The 16577-nt window shown below is 46.1% G+C and overlaps 1 protein-coding gene across 2 annotated transcripts in view; it reads left to right on the top strand.

Moving 5' to 3' along the window:
- MDGA2 (MAM domain containing glycosylphosphatidylinositol anchor 2) overlaps nt 1-16577 on the top strand; it is a 396877-nt gene that overhangs the window by 368681 nt on the left and 11619 nt on the right. For both annotated transcript variants that reach the window (XM_053382658.1, XM_053382753.1), the window contains exons 11-14: nt 1857-2034; nt 8483-8503; nt 9859-10014; nt 13668-13826. In XM_053382658.1, the coding sequence (XP_053238633.1) occupies nt 1857-2034; nt 8483-8503; nt 9859-10014; nt 13668-13826 (514 nt within the window). The remainder of the gene's footprint in view (nt 1-1856; nt 2035-8482; nt 8504-9858; nt 10015-13667; nt 13827-16577) is intronic.

The raw sequence follows: 16577 nt of genomic DNA, 5'->3' as shown, positions 1-16577 counted from the left end.
GCAACTGTTTAATGTGGCATCGTAGTGCTTTCTTTTTTATTATTATTCAAAATTATAACAAGACATATTATCCAAAAACATATCATCCTTGTTTTTCCCCCATTTTTCCTCCCTTCCCCCCTCCCACACAAAACCCACCCTCCCCCACCCCTCAGCTTCCCTCGGTTCCAGTCTTTGTTTTCTCTAAAAATGCTGTTTTCTGCATGTTACACAGTTGTATAGATCCTCAAACTATTTAGCTGATTATTATCAATAAAAAGATTGTGAATGTTTATTCAAAACCAGCCAAGGAGTCCAGTCTCTTTGTTGCATCTTCAAATGCTTTGTAAAGGGTTCCCATTCATCCTTAAAGTCACAGTTATCCTTGTCCCATAGCTTGTATGCCAGTTTTGCCAGTTCTGCATAGTCCATCAATATTTCTTGCCATGATTCTTTAGCTGGGGTTTCTTCCGTCTTCCATCCTTGTGCTACCAGAACTCTCGTGGCCGTTGTCACAGACATGAAGATGTTTTTCAACTTTTTTGGCAGGTCTTTCCCTACAATCCCCAACAAAAATGCCTCGGGGTTTTTAAACAAATGTTAAATGGAACATTTTCTTCAATTCGTTGTATATCATTTCCCAAAAAAATTTAATTACGTTACAATCCCACCACATATGATAAAGTGAGGCATCGTAGTGCTTTCAATGCTTGGTGTGGACAGTGGCTCTCCAGCACTTCAGACAGCGGATTTCTTTCTTTCCCAGCCATGCCAGGAGATGCCAGGGGACAGAGGCTGGGGCAATTGGCATGCAGACCACGACCCTTCGCCACTCCAAGCATGTCTTGGAACAGGTGCCGAGAGCAAAGGAACACCATTGGAATTGAGATTTGAGCAAATGAATGAAGATCCGCATGTGATTCCCTAATTCTCCTGCCATGGCTGTGACCCACTGAGGTCAAAGGGGGCAGCCATTCATGGGATATTCCCCATATGAACTGACCCAGACCCTAGGACTATCACCTGAGTCCCTTTGACATGTGCTTCCCTCCATGGGAGGTCTGGAGGGTGACTGCATCAGAACAGGGCCTTTTCAGTGGTGGCTCCTCATTTGCGTAATGAGGCTTTCCCTGGGATGCTTGCCTGGCACCATCCTTCAAGTGCAAAAACATTCCTTTTAAACCAGGCCTTTCGATTTTAACTATCTGTGGTCTTTTAGAGTGGGTGGCCTGTTTCAACGTACAGTATATCTTTTTCCTGGTTTTATGTACCGTATTTTTCGCTCTATAAGACGCACCTGACTACAAGATGCACCTAGTTTTAGAGGAGGAGAACAAGAAAAAAAATATTCTCTCCCTCTCTGTGCAGCGCCTCTCCAGCGAAGCGAAGTCAGAACAGCAAGAGGGATCGGTGCTTTTGCTGTCCAACCATTCCTCTTGCTGTTCTGGCTTCAGCGATAGCTGCACAGCCTGCATTCGCTCCATAACACACACACATTTCCCCTTACTTTTTAGGAGGGGGAAAGTGTGTCTTATAGAGCGAAAAATACAGTAGTTTTCTTCCCCAAGTTGTTCTGTACTTCGTTTTCAGTTTCCGGGCAAAAAAGTAAGCAACCAATACAGTCATAGGCAAACTCGGCCCTCCAGATGTTTTGGGACTACAACTCCCATTATCCCTAGCTAACAGGACCAGTGGTCAGGGATGATGGGAAATGTGGTCTCAAAACCTCTGGAGGGCCAAGTTTGCCTATGCCTGAACTAATATCTTTCATAAATAAACATCTTTTTGGTTTTCTCAAGTTTTGCCGGGTTTTGCGCTGCTGATTTGCGTGATTTGCTCATCTGGAACTCAGCAACCTTCTCGCCTCTTGCTTCTAGGCCGGACAGCAGCGCTGGTGGGAGCAGGAAATTGCTGTGAACCTGAAGATCCAGAAGGGAGAATTGATCACCTACAACCTGACCGAGCTGATCAAGCCTGAGGCTTACGAAGTCCGCCTGACCCCGGTCACCATATTCGGAGACGGAGACTCGACCATTCGCGTGATCAAATACAGCGGTAAGAATATTTGCTTCGCCGTAGTAATTTCGTAGAATTGTAGATTGTAAACAATCACCCCTCGAAACCTCAAAGCAGTTTTCAGAAAAGGAAAGACAATGAAGACATCGGGAAATGAAATAATTAAAATATTCCAAAGATAAAATCAGTGACAAACTAAAAAAATCCCTAATTTGAGGATCTTGGGAAATGTGGCTCTTCAAAGCTTTAGACAATATCCCTCCCTCAACAAATGGCTTTTTTTTTCTTTTGCAGCAATAGGACAGGAGGGTGTCTCGCCACGCAGTAATGGAACATTAGATTCCAGTAGCACTTTTAAAGCCAATTAATCGTATTAATAGAGCATAAACCTTTTGTCGGCTGAAACGTCCTCCTCCAAATGCCAGGAACGAAACTGTTATCAGCCGGTAACCAAAGGCAGTTAATTGAATGTTTACAATCTCCCTCTACCTCGTTTTTAAAGGGGGAATTTTCCACATTGTAAGTACATCATCATAAAAAAGGCTGCTTTTTATAGCACGAGAGGAAGCCAAAACCCCTCGCTAGGGCTTTGGCTCAGCCTGCTAAGCAGATCCATCATGCTTGCAGAACTTGGGTGCCTGCAGGATCAGGTCCCAATAGCAGTAGGTGCTGCAGGGAGCTGGCAGCAGAGGAAGCGAGATGCCGTGAAGCCCGCTTTCTAGTCACAGAGATACCTGCTCTCTTCTGGGAAACCCAGCCAGATGGGCGGGGAATAAATTATTATTATTATTATTATTATTATTATTATTATTATTATTATTATGATGCTGCCTTGGTCAGACCAAGGGGAGTCTTTAGTGTATGCGCCACCAGGGTGCAAAGATCCACCCAGCGCCCCCACGTCTGACAAGCGCCGCCATTGTGAATGACTAGCCCCGCTGCTGGCACGGCGCGTCTTTGGTAAATGAGCGCACAAAGTCGAAAGCCCTTTAGTGAAACAGTAGGTATACATTTCAGTAACACCTGGGTATACAGTTATACCTCGGGTTACAGACGCTTCAGGTTGCGTTTTTTTGGGTTACGGACCCGCCGAAACCCAAAAGTACCGGAACAGGTTACTTCCGGGTTTTGGGGGTCACGCATACGCAGAAGCGCTAAATTGTGCCTTGCGCATGCGCGGAAGCGCTGAATTGCAATCCGCACATGCGCAGGCGCACTGCTGCGGGTTGCGAACGCTGCGGGTTGTGAACATGCAACCCACACAGATCATGTTTGCAACCCAAGCATCCACTGTATATGTACAGTGGTGCCTCGCTAGACGAAAAGAATCCGTTCCGTGATTCTCTTCGTCTAGCAGTTTTTTTGTCTTGCGAAGCAAGCCCATTGACAGCTTAGCGGATTAGCGCTACAGCTGTCAAGCGGCTTTTCGCGATCAGCTGTTAAGCGGCTTATCAGCGGAACAGCTGATAAGCGGCTTAGCGGCTTAGGAAAAGGGTGAAAAAAGCGAAAAAACCCGCGGGGGGACGCAAGATTTTTTCGTCTTGCGAAGCAACCCCATAGGGAAATTCGTTTTGCGAAGCGCCTCCAAAGCGGAAAACCCTTTCGTCTAGCGGGTTTTCCGTCTTGCGAGGCGTTCGTCTTGCGGGGCACCACTGTATTTTGTTTTTCTAGCTTGATCAAAATTACTTATTATTTCATAACAGGTAGATAGTTAAGAGCTTAGGCGGTTTCAGAGGTGGGCACCAGACACCCCCCAGAATTCAGCGCCTGGGTGCCCTGTGCCCCTTGCATCCCTAGGTAAAGATGGCCCTGGTCAGACCCCACCTGGAAACCTGTGTCCAGTTTTGAGCACCACAATCTAAGAAGGATACTGGCAAGCTGATAAGCTGGAAGGTGTGCAGAGGAGATCAACCAAGATGATCCAGGGTCTGGAAACCAAGCCTTGTGGTGAAAGGTCCAACCCTGGCTGCAGAGGTCAGCCATCCTGGCCAGGAGCCATCAATTGTCCTCTCCTCCATGAATTTGTTCAAAGTTCTTTTTAAACCACCTAGGTTTGGTGGCTACCACTGCCTTCTCTGAGAGTGAGTTCAATAGTTTGCCTACGCCCTGGGTGAAGAAGTCCTTTTAAAAAAAATCCATCCTGAATATTATCTCTGTTGCAGGCACACACACATGTATGTATATACTTGGCTGGCTCTCCGGCACAAAAAAAGGAGGGCAACATCTTTTTCAAAGAATGAGTCATTTTGGCTTGTGCACACATGCAATTAGAAGTTTATTGAGAATATTAATAGTCTGATTCATGGCTCTTTGGCCACAGGCTGGAAAGAGAGGAGTTGGGGGAGAGCGAAAGATTAGTCATGCTACCAACTGGGTTGTAAATTCTTCCTTAACTCCTGCATTCGTCTTGCTTTAACGTTTGAACTCCTGCGCGGTAAATGTTTACGATATCGCCTGCCTTCCTCTTGACTCACGGCTGCAAATGAGCCTGTTATCCAGGTATCGTCTGAGGCTATCTCCATGACAACGCCAAACACTCAAGGTGGACGCAATCAGATCTGCTCCGGAAATAAGCAGGAATAAGTGGATTACTTCATCCAGATTCTAATTATTATTTATCTGCATGCCACGGTTTTGCCAAAGCTGGTTTATGGTTAGGACAATGGTTTGCAGGGGACGCTGAGAGGAGAGATGAGAGCCGTCCTCAAATATCTCAAGGTCTGTCAGGTGGAAGATGGAGCAAGCTTGTTGCCTCCTACTCTGGAGAGCAGGACTCGAACCAGTGACATCAAGTTACAAGAAAGGAGATTCAGAAGAACTTTCTGACAGCAAGAGCTCTTCGACAGTGAAATCATCTCCCTCAGGAGGTGGTGGACTCTCCTTCCTTGGAGGTTTTAAAGCAGAGGTTGGGTGGCCATCTGCCATTTAGATGAGATTCCTGCATTGCAGGAAGTTAGACTAGATGCCCTCAGGTTTCCTTCCAACTGTACATTCCAATTATTCTATGATTTTATAGTTAGAAATAAGGAATAGTGGGGAGGAGCATTCAGGGATTGACTCTTACGCATTGGTGCATAACAAAGTTGCATCGTGAGCAGGTGGGATGTTTTAGGACAGGCACGTTCAACAGGTAGATCACGATCTACTGGTGATTGCGGGGTGTTCCTGGTAGATCTCTGGTCCCTCAGGGATATCCTTCCCCCCAAGATTAAAGTCCACTATTTGACTGCAGATTCAGGACCCTAATCTGTGCTTGGTCTTTGTCCATGGAATTTTCTTGGCAGGGATACTGGAGTGGCTTGCCGGCTCCAGGTGGATCACGTTTGGTCAAAACTCTCAAGACCTGTCCATCTTGGTTGGCCCTACATGTCATAGCTCATAGCTTCTCTGAGTTATTCAAGCCCCTTCACCACGGCAAGGCAATGATCCATGGGCTGCAAGAAGATCAAACCTCTCCATTCTGAAGGAAATCAGCCCTGAGTGCTCACTGGAAGGACAGATCCTGAAGCTGAGGCTCCAGTACTTTGGCCACCTCATGAGAAGAGAAGACTCCCTGGAAAAGACGCTGATGTTGGGAAAAATGGAGGGCGCAAGGAGAAGGGGACGACGGAGGACGAGATGGTTGGACAGTGTTCTCGAAGCTACCAGGATGAGTTTGACCAAACTGTGGGAGGCAGTGGAAGACAGGAGTGCCTGGCGTGCCCTGGTCCAGGGGGTCACAAAGAGGCGGACACAACTAAACAACAAGCTGTGTTTTACACAATTGACTTTTTATTATGTTCTGGGTATATCGCAATGCTCATTCAGTTCCATTCATTCATAGATTCAGTTCCATTCATTCATTTGCTTGCTAAGAAAAGCTCAACAACTTTGATCCATCCATGGGTAGATCACTGCCAGTTTTTTTATACTGTGAGTAGATCGCAGTCTATTGGGAGTTGGACGTCCCTGTTTTAGGATGAGGTAGTTGCTCCTGCAGCTCCACTACCTTAGGGATGGGAGAGATAATCGATCCATTTCACACTGAAAGGCATATCTACGTAATTCGCACTTTCTGAGACGATGTGCCAGCTGAAACAGAGGCGCCCTTTCCAAATTTTCTCCTCTCTGAATTTTGCACTGCATTTCTCCAGCCTAGTAATGTGCACAGAAATGCATAAATTTGTATAGAAATGCACATATTAGTGAAACAGCCAAACCGAGAAGTGTCTGTTAGGGGAAATTGCTTTGCTTTTTCTCCTCTCGACAAACCTGCGGAGTAAGCTGGTCTCAGAGGCGGTAACTGGCTTAAGCTCCTGTGGTGAGCTGCAAGGCTGAGGCTGAATTCGAACCCGGGTCTCTCTCGGGTCATAGCCCAGTGCTCTATTCACCACCCTGCACTGGTTCGCCACCCTCTCTCCCACCCATTCGGCACCAGAACTTTCAGAAGGTACAGCGGAAGAATCACTGTGAGCTGGAGCTCCCCCCACCTACATTTCCAGATTCTTTTTTCGCTGCCGTTCCCTGACATTCAAATAACTAACCAGCATGTTGGATTTGTTTCTGTGCTCCTGTCACTCACAGGGGAGGTGAGCCTTGTTTGCCAGCCCACCCGTTCCGCCCTGGCCGCCACAATGAGAACAATATGAATATTGCGCCATTCAAGGTCCGCCATTAATGATAGCTTCCCTGAAAGCCACAAAGTTTGGCGACAAAGCGAGTGTCGCTCAGCGCTGTCCCCCCACAATTTGGGTTCATTTGGAGTCAGGAGAATGCCAAAAAAAGGAGAGAGAAAGTGCTTTCCTCAGCAAATGAGAAGTAATTGTGTTAGCAAACACGGAGAGGGCGATCTTGAATAATTGACTACGTTTTTCCCGTGGAAAATTACACAGGAAGCAAATCGCTGATTATTCTTCTCGGAGAAAGGAATTGGGGGGGGGAGAGAATCAAATATAAAGGCAGTGCAGCTGAATCAAAGTGTTCTTTCAAAAGGGTATTTGCTGAGTCAAATTTCAGATCAGGGTAGCTCCCAGTACGTTTCTGAGCACAATTCAAAGTGTTGTTGCTGACCTTTAAAGCCCTAAACGGCCTCGGTCCAGTATATTTGAAGGAGCGTCTCCACTCCCATCATTCAGCCTAGACACTGAGGTCCAGCTCCGAGGGCCTTCTAGTGGTTCCCTCACTGCGAGAAGCCAAGTTACGGGGATCCAGGCAGAGAGCCTTCTTGGTGGTGGCACCTGCCCTGTGGAATGCCCTCCCATCAGATGTCAAAGAGAACAACAACTACCAGACTTTTAGAAGACATCTGAAGGCGCCCCTTCTCCTTGTGCCCTCCATCTCTCCCAACATCAGGGTCTTTTCCAGGGAGTTTTCTCTTCTCATGAGGTGGCCAAAGTCTTGGAGCCTCAGCTTCAGGATCTGTCCTTCCAATGAGCACTCAGGGCTGATTTCCTTAAGAATGGATCGGTTGGATCTTCTTGCAGTCCATGGGACTCTCAAGAGTCTCCTCCAGCACCAGAATTCAAAAGCATCCATTCTTTGGCGATCAGCCTTCTTGATGGTCCAGCTCTCACTTCCATACATCACTACTGGGGAAACCATAGCTTTGACTATACGGACCTTTGTTGGTAAGGTGATGTCTCCGCTTTGCTTTTTAAGATTCTGACCCTCTTATATACACAATGCTTTTCAAACCTATTTGCATGAAACACAACAGGGATGGGGAATCTGTGGCCTTCCAGATGTTTTTGGATTACAGCCCCCACCCTGCTAGACCATTGGCTATGGTTCCTGGGCCTAATGTGAGTTGGCATTTAACAACATCGAGTGGGAGCAAACGTTCCCCTATCCCTGAAGTAGGACGCAGAAGAACAAATGGGTTCTGGATATTCAGATCCGAGATCTTCCCTTCCTCTGTAGCCTTGGAGTCACATGACATCATTTATCTTTGTATTTATTTTATTATATTTTATTTATAAAATTTCTATGCCTTTGCAGGAATTTATTTATTAAATCTCCTCCAACGTATCAGCAAGAGTCGGGCAGAGTGCCAGGATTTCCTTCCCCATTCCCTCCATCTCAGAAGTTGTTTTACTGAAACATGAATATACGCTTACAAAATAAACCCACTTAAACCGGAGGCGAAATGTTCATTGTAATGCATTTATGTCATACGAGTATTTATGTAATGCCTTTCACTCTAAAGAAATAAGGCCAGTGCAAAGTTAATATAAAAAAAACTGGACAAAATTAAACTGACAAAACATAAAAAATGCAACATCAGAAATCCCGTTTTCTGTTGGTGGTTTTGTATGCACACCATTTAGAAGTATGAAAAATTGAGGTCTTGAATAAATAAATGTAAATGCCTTAAATAAAACGAACTGAGAATGCAATTTAAGTGGATTTGGAAAGATAATTAGAGGGGGCAGAGAATCAGGCACAAATTTCTCATCAGCATGTGCAGAAATTAATTAATTTTAGGATCTTCTCTCTCCTTCCCTTCTAGCCCCAATGAATCCTCACCTACGTAAGTATTTGCAATACCTAGTTTCTGCATTAATTAAAATGAAACATCAATAAAAATAATTTATGGTATGCTTAGGGAAGTTGCTTGCCTCTCTGTTTGCTAAGCAATTTGGATACCTCTTCAGCTGTCATGACCCAATTTTGCATGGTTGCTTCCTTAGATCAAGGGAGCAGCTTTTTGCCTATGTTGGGATGTGGTTGGGTGCCATTTTGAATCAAGATGGCCGACCAAACTTTTCAAAGCAGCACTGATTTTAACCAAATTTTGCATGATGGTTCCTGAGATCATGGGAACAGGTTTTCGTCTATTTTGGGCCACAGTTAGACGCTGAACGGAACCTCTCTAAAATATTGTATTTTAATATTCTGTTGGAAGCCGTCCAGGTATTCTGGGAAACCCAGCCAGATGGGTGGAGCATTATTATTATTATTATTATTATTATTATTATTATTATTATTATTCCCAAACAATGCTGGCTATGAACCTGCTATTTACTGATGCAAGGAGGAATGTGACATAGCACTAAGGAGATCCCTCCATAAATGCAAACATTTCTACATTTCTGCTTGTCTCATGGAACAATCTCGGTCTCCTCCTTCTGCCCTGGGGGTATTTTGATGGCAAGGGAAGAGAAGCAGAGCCTGTGCACTCCCTAGGATCCTAGGTGCAGTCTCTCAATTTCTTTTTTTGCTCCCAACTTTTAAAAGCACTACTATATAGTTCGGTGCAACCTACAGCCTGATCCCACGCATGTTTACCTAGCTGCAAGTCCTCCTGCATTCGATGGGTTTTGCAGCCCGATCCCAGGCAGGTTTTCTCAGAACTCCCATTGAATTCGGACGAATTTTCAGCTAAACCTACCTAGGGATGTTCTGCTCTGCTTTACAACCTCAATCCCACGCCCCACTTCCTTCCACCGCTGCTCCTTCTCCCCCCCCCAAGAAATCTTCTACATCAGGCATGTCCAACCAGTCGATTGCGATCTACCGGTTGATCACTAGGTCCCTGGTCGATCCTGGTCGATCGCATGAACCAGATTGATTGCCCAGCAACAACCAATTGTTGGAAAGCTCAACAACTTTGGTCAATCTAATGCGTGGATCACTGCCATTTTTTTATAGTGGGAGTAGATTGCAGTCTCTTGGGAGTTGGGCAAGCTTGTTCGCTGTGTTCCTGCATGCAGGCAAAGGCTTTGCTTGACCTCCCAGGCTGTCTCCTCCTAGAGGTTGCCAGGGCTAAGGTCCAAAGTGGAGCCTTGTCTCGGGGTTGTCTGCATGAGAAGATGAGCCCCAAACGCTTCACGGTTGTTGAAATCCTCTTTTTTTCATGCGAATGCGGTGTCCGTCTGTTGGCAGGAGAATTCCACTGCGGCTTTGAAGACGGCAACATTTGTTTGTTCACCCAAGACGAGAAGGACAACTTTGACTGGACGAGGCAAAACATTATCCTCCGGGACACCAAGTACACCCCAAACACAGGGCCCAGCGCTGACCGGTCAGGATCCAAGGAAGGTAAAGTTCATATCTCAGCCTAAAGCTCAGATTGGCTTTTGACCACACACAAGAACTCCTTCACTCTTCCATTTGTAATGTCTTGGGTACCCTGGGGGAGGAACTCTGTTGGGAGAGACAATAAGGGAATGTGTCCTTTGAGCATCTTTATTTTATTTATTTTATTTTATTTCTATACCGCCCTACATCAGAAGGTCTCAGAGCTGTTCACATAAAGGATCACATACATAAAATCAAAATACAATGACAACCCAATAGAACCCCCTTAAAAATAGCCAGCATTTTTAAAAAAGGCATAGGATGTTGACCAGGTCAGGCAAAGGCCTGGTTAAAAAAGAACATTTTTGCCTGGTGCCTAAAGGTGTATAATGAAGGCACCAGGCGAACTTCCCTGGGGAGAGCGTTCCACAGACGGGGAGCCACTGCAGAGAAGGCCCTGCTCTCGTGTTGCCACCCTCCGGACCTCTTGAGAAGGAGGCACGTGAAGGATGCCTCAGAGGATGATTTCAGGTCCAGGTAGGTTCATATGGGAAGAGGCTGTCCTTTGAGGTATTGCGGTCCTGAGCCATTTAAGGCTTTATAGGTCAAAACCAGCACTTTGAATTGGGCCAAGAAATTAATCAGTAGCCAGTGCAGTTCAACCAGGATTGGCGTAATATGCTCAAACAGTCTCGCTCCGGTGAGCAACCTGGCCATTGAATTCTGCACCAGTTTCCGAACCGCCATCAGAGGCAGCCCTACGTAGCACATATTGCAGTAATCTAACCTTGAGGTTATCTTATGTGCTGGGGGCATGATTCAGGCCCTCCAATCTCAGACATCTCTGGGAAGGATGCTACCATTTGAGCCAGGAACTTTTATTTTTTTTAATAAATGTTTATTGAGGTTTTACAAATCAGAAAATTCATCATTTCAGATAGAACTGAATCGGGGAGCGCTACAGGTGCCCGCCGAGTCCCACGGCCACAGGCTATCTCCACCTGTGGGTTTCCGACGAGGGTCTCCGCTTCGCCGTAGCGGACGACCCGTTTCTGCGGAGCTTCCCCTTTCACAAGCGAAAGGGGACCGCCATTGCCGTTCGCGTGAGCCAGGAACTTTTAAGTCTAATATAGAAAGGTAGCCGTGTTGGTCTGCCATAGTCAAAAAAAAAAAAAAAAAATTCCTTCCAGTAGCACCTTAAAGACCAACTAAGTTAGTTCTTGGTATGAGCTTTCGTGTGCATGCACACTTCTTCAGATACACTGAAACAGAAGTTGCCAGATCCTTCTATATAGTGAGAAGGTGGGGAGGGGTATTACTCAGAAGGGTGGTGGGAATGGGTGATTGGCAGATAGCTGTGATGAGCCTGTTGACGACTCGACTGCAATAGGTCTTGCAGGAAAAAGCAAGGGGTGAGAAGGTGAAAAATGGCTTTGTCATGTATAATGAGATAAGAATCCAATGTCTTTGTTCAGACCAGGTCTCTCCATGGTTTTAAGTTTGGTAATGAGTTAATTACCAATGAGGTAATTACCAAATGAGGTCATTACCAAACTTAAAACCATGGAGAGACCTGGTCTGAACAAAGACATTGGATTCTTATCTCATTATACATGACAAAGCCATTTTTCACCTTCTCACCCCTTGCTTTTTCCTGTAAGACCTATTGCAGTCGTTATGAGTCGTCAACAGGCTCATCACAGCTATCTGCCAATCACCCATTCCCACCACCCTTCTGAGTAATACCCCTCCCCACCTTCTCACTATATAGAAGGATCTGGCAACTTCTGTTTCAGTGTATCTGAAGAAGTGTGCATGCACACGAAAGCTCATACCAAGAACTAACTTAGTTGGTCTTTAAGGTGCTACTGGAAGGAAAAATTTTTTTTTGTTAAGTCTAATATGTCCTGGTTGCGCATTCATAGAAAGTTGCAGTTGGCCTTTGGGACCTGAGAGGTAAGAGGGTGACAGGGGGGCCCTGGAAGTGGCAATTTAAAACTCCTGCTAAGCGACTCTAAACTAGACCTTGGGAATCTGGCGTCATTTCATGCTCACCCATGATATTAAGAATTTACCGGAAATTGACATAGTTGTTAAATGTGGCCTCTAAGACCCTTGCTAAATCATCACCATCACTTTTAGTTTGTATACCGCCTTTCTATCTTACAATACTCAAGGCGGTTTACAAGCTGAAGAAACAAAGAATATACACCTTAAAACATAGCTTTAAAATAAGCAATCTACATTAAATAAAGCCACATTCAACAATCATCATAATAGTGTAGAATAATAATATCAGCATATAAAAATTAAACAGAAACCCACTATAAATAAATAAATAAATTACAATAAATGAATAAATTACAATAAATAATTTCGAAACTACAATCAATAAAACAACGGCAAGCCATAAAATAATACAATACAAATTGAGAAGCAGAGACTGGAGGGTGGGGACTTGCCTGATGGAGTCTCTTTCAGGCCTTGGAAAGCTGGTAACATTGGATCAACTTCATCAGTTTTGTTAAATCAATTCAACCCGGATTTTCCAAACTTGGCCCTCCAGCTGTTTTTGGACCACAGCTCCCATCATGCCAAGCTAACAGGACCAGTGGTCAGGGATGATGGGAATTGTAGTCCAAAAGCAGCTGGAGACCCAAGTTTGGGAAAGCCTGAATTAAACTGAATAGTTTCAACTGGATTTGAATGTATGCGCAATTAATTGCTTCCGTTTTGAATTCCATTGCATTGCCAGCTTCCTTAGTGGGTCATGCAAAGAGCTATTCTGAATCATGCTTTTTATAGGGAAGGGGGGCACTGGGGTGACTTTATGGAAGCAAGAGGGCGGTGGCCCCCCTAAAAGTTTGGGAACCGCTGATTTACCTGCTTATGATCCATGCGACGGTCACCTCCAGGCTTGACTACTGTAATTCGCTCTACGCGGGGCTGCCCTTGAAGCTGTCCCAGAAACTCCAGCGGGTGCAGAATGCTGCAGCGAGGCTCCTCAGGGGGTCTCTGCCACGGGAGGATATTCACCCAGTGCTTTTCAAGCTGCACTGGCTCCCGGTGGAGTACAGGCTCAGGTTCAAGGTGCTGGTTTTGACCTTTAAAGCCCTTCACGGCCTAGGACCCTCGTACCTACGGGACCGCCTCTCCCGGTATGCCCAGCGGAGGACCTTAAGGTCCATATATAGCAACACCCTAGAGGTCCCGGGGCCTAAGGAAGTCAGATTAGCCTCAACCAGAGGCAGGGCCTTTTCAACACTGGCCCCAGCCTGGTGGAACGCTCTGTCTCATGAGACCAGGGCCCTGCGGGATCTGATTTCTTTCCGCAAGGCCTGTAAGACAGAGTTGTTCCACCTGGCCTTTGGCTCAGAATCAGTTTGATTCCCTCCCCTTCTATTCTTTTTCCTTTCTCCTTCTGTGAAGAGGCTTCATCCTAATGTTTTAATGTTGGAATTTAAACTTTTTAAATTGTATTTTAATCAACTTGTTTTTATTATTGGTTGTTAGCCGCCCTGAGCCCGGTCTTGGCTGGGGAGGGCGGGGTATAAATAAAAAAATATTATTATTATTATTATGGTCTACAGCCTGGGCAGAAGGAGAAGCTCCTTTCCTGGGTTCAGTTGGCTGCTTTCATCTTGCTTCTTGACCTTGCTGTTTCCTCTTTGCAGGGTTCTTCATGTACATTGAAGCCTCCAGTCCCAGGAAGGAAGGAGACCGGGCCAGACTGACCAGTCCTCTCTTTAGCATCCCCCCAAAAAACCCCTACGGAGCCACCAACACAGCATACTGCTTCAGCTTCTATTACAACATGTACGGACAACACATAGGTGAGCTGAGTCTGCCGCTCGTGTTAATTTCACTGCTGTCACAAGATTGTGTTGTTGTTTAGTCGTTTAGTCGTGTCTGACTCTTCGTGACCCCCGGACCAGAGCACGCCAGGCCCTCCTGTCTTCCCTGCCTCCCGCAGTTTGGTCAAACTCATGCTGGAAGCTTCGAGAACACTGTCCCACCATCTCGTCCTCTGTCGTCCCCTTCTCCTTGTGCCCTCCATCTTTCCCAACATCAGGGTCTTTTCCAGGGAGTCTTCTCTTCTCATGAGGTGGCCAAAGTCTTGGAGCCTCAGCTTCACGATCTGTCCTTCCAGTGAGCACTCAGGGCTGATTTCCTTAAGAATGGAGAAGTTTGATCTTCTTGCAGTCCATGGGACTCTCAAGAGTCTCCTCCAGCACCAGAATTCAAAAGCATCCATTCTTCGGCGACCAGCCTTCTTTATGGTCCAGCTCTCACTTCCATACATCACTACTGGGAAAACCATGGCTTTAACTATACGGACCTTTGTTGGCAAGGTGACGTCTCTACTTCTCAAGATGCTGTCTAGACCTGTCATTGCCCTTCTCCCAAGAAGCAGGCGTCTTTTAATTTCGTGGCTGCTGTCACCATCTGCAGTGATCATGGAGCCCAAGAAAGTAAAATCTCTCACTGCCTCCATTTCTTCCCCATCTATTTGCCAGGAGGTGATGGGACCAGTGGCCATGATCTTCGTTTTTTTGATGTTGAGCTTCAGACCATATTTTGCTCTCTCCTCTTTCCCCTTCATTAAAAGTTTCTTTAATTCCTCCTCACTTTCTGCCATCAAAATTGTGTCATTTGCATAACTGAGGTTGTTGATATTTCTTCCGGCAATCTTAATTCCAGTTTGGGATTCATCCAGTCCAGCCTTTCGCATGATGAATTCTGCATATAAGTTAAATAACACATAGGTGAGCTGATTCCGCCACTCGTGTTAATTTCACTGCTGTCACGAGATACGTTTGCCCAGATCTTCCGATTGATGTTGAATGTTCTCTGGGCAGGGAAGATTCCTCTGCTCCTCTCCTCTTCTCCCCTACCTTTGACCTTTATTCTGTCCTTCATCTCCAGCGCCTGGTCTTTGGGGATGAGCTGAGACTGCTTAGCAAATATTGCTACTGGCCTTGCCCTTTTCAACATCTCTTGCTTGACCTCCAGAGAGAATTCAGATGTGGAGAAGTTGGTGGAAGAGAGCTCTGGCTTAGCCAAATGCCCCAGGGAGGTCCATTGTCTCTCACCACGGCCAGCCTTTATTCTTAATGTTCCCAGACATCCTATTACATCTCAGCCGTTAGATCATTGGATCACAGAAGCGTAGAGTTGAAAGGAAGTTGTGCAGATTTATTTTATGTTATGTTATTTATATAAAAAAATCTGTACTGCTGTATCCTTAAATAGATGTGTATATATCAAAGCTGTTTACAACAAAAGTACAATAGAAACCATATAAAGAGTTAAAATCTGGCATCAGTCAACTACTGAGTGAAGGTTGTATTCATAACTACCTGGCAAAATAGATAGGTTTTCAGCAGGCATTTAAAAGCTGGCACAGAAGGCACAGTGGCAGGGAGTTCCACAGGACTGGACTAGTTTCTTATTGCTACCAACTGAGCCTCTCCAGCTCCGGGAATGACCAACAAAACTCGTGCAGATGATCTCAGAGATTGAGTTGGGATTGAAGGGTTCAGTTGATCCCTGAGAGACCCCGGACATAAATTGTTCCGGGTTTTGGGAATTAATCCAAGGACTTCGAACCCAGGTCTGTACTGGATGTGCAACTGGTGCAGCTGTTTTAACCATGGTGTGCTGTGTTCATCAGCAACCCATCAACATTCTGCACCAGCTGGAGTCTCCAAACCAGACCCAGCCTCTGGCCCTGCTGGGCACAAGTAGCAGGTAGCCTTCAGAAAGTCACCCAGATACGAATATGGCCCTCGGGCCTGAAAAGGACTCCCTGCGCCTCTTTCTGGGACATGAAGCCACAGGTCTGGCTGTGGATTCCTTCTGCCAGTGGCCACATCGCAAGTCTTGGCCGACTGACTGCCTCTGTCTTTCATCGCTGCCTGGGATTATTCGCCGTCGAAAATCTTCCAGCCGGAATCTATGCCAAGGGATTTTGGAGACTGTTAAATTAGGGTAATGGATCTGGAAGAGGGCAGGGAGCTTGCTGAGCTGAATTGACATCTGCCGTACAAAAGGTTCCCCCCGGAGTCTGGGGAAAAGGTCTGGGAGCCTGAGCATCTCAAGCGCCATTTGTCCGAGCGCCCCAGCGTCTTAAAACCTTCTTAAGCTCTTTGCGGAGATCAAACGAGGCTGGCTGGCAACATCCATATGCATGAAAGCTCTGCTCCTTATTAGAGCGGGAATGAAAGGCTTCGCCGGGCAGACACGAGTTTGGGGGATAAGCTCCTTTCAAACTTCTCTGGGGTTACTCTTCCGCAAAGTCACCAAGTCAGTTGGAACAAGCTTCTGAGGCCTTCACCAAGTGCCCTCGGAGGTTTGAGGTCTGAATAAGGCAGGTGCTGTTGTTGTTGTTTAGTCGTTTAGTCGTGTCTGACTCTTCGTGACTCCCTGGACCAGAGCACGCCAGGCACTCCTGTCTTCCACTGCCTCCCGCAGTTTGGTCAAACTCATGCTGGTAGCTTCGAGAACACTGTCCAACCATCTCGTCCTCTGTCGTCCCCTTCTCCTTGCGCCCTCCATCTTTCCCAACATCAGGGTCTTTTCCA

This window comes from Podarcis raffonei, chromosome 1 (assembly GCF_027172205.1).
Source record: "Podarcis raffonei isolate rPodRaf1 chromosome 1, rPodRaf1.pri, whole genome shotgun sequence".
Classification (NCBI taxonomy): Eukaryota; Metazoa; Chordata; class Lepidosauria; order Squamata; family Lacertidae; genus Podarcis; species Podarcis raffonei.
This window is presented reverse-complemented; position numbering and strand designations above follow the sequence as displayed.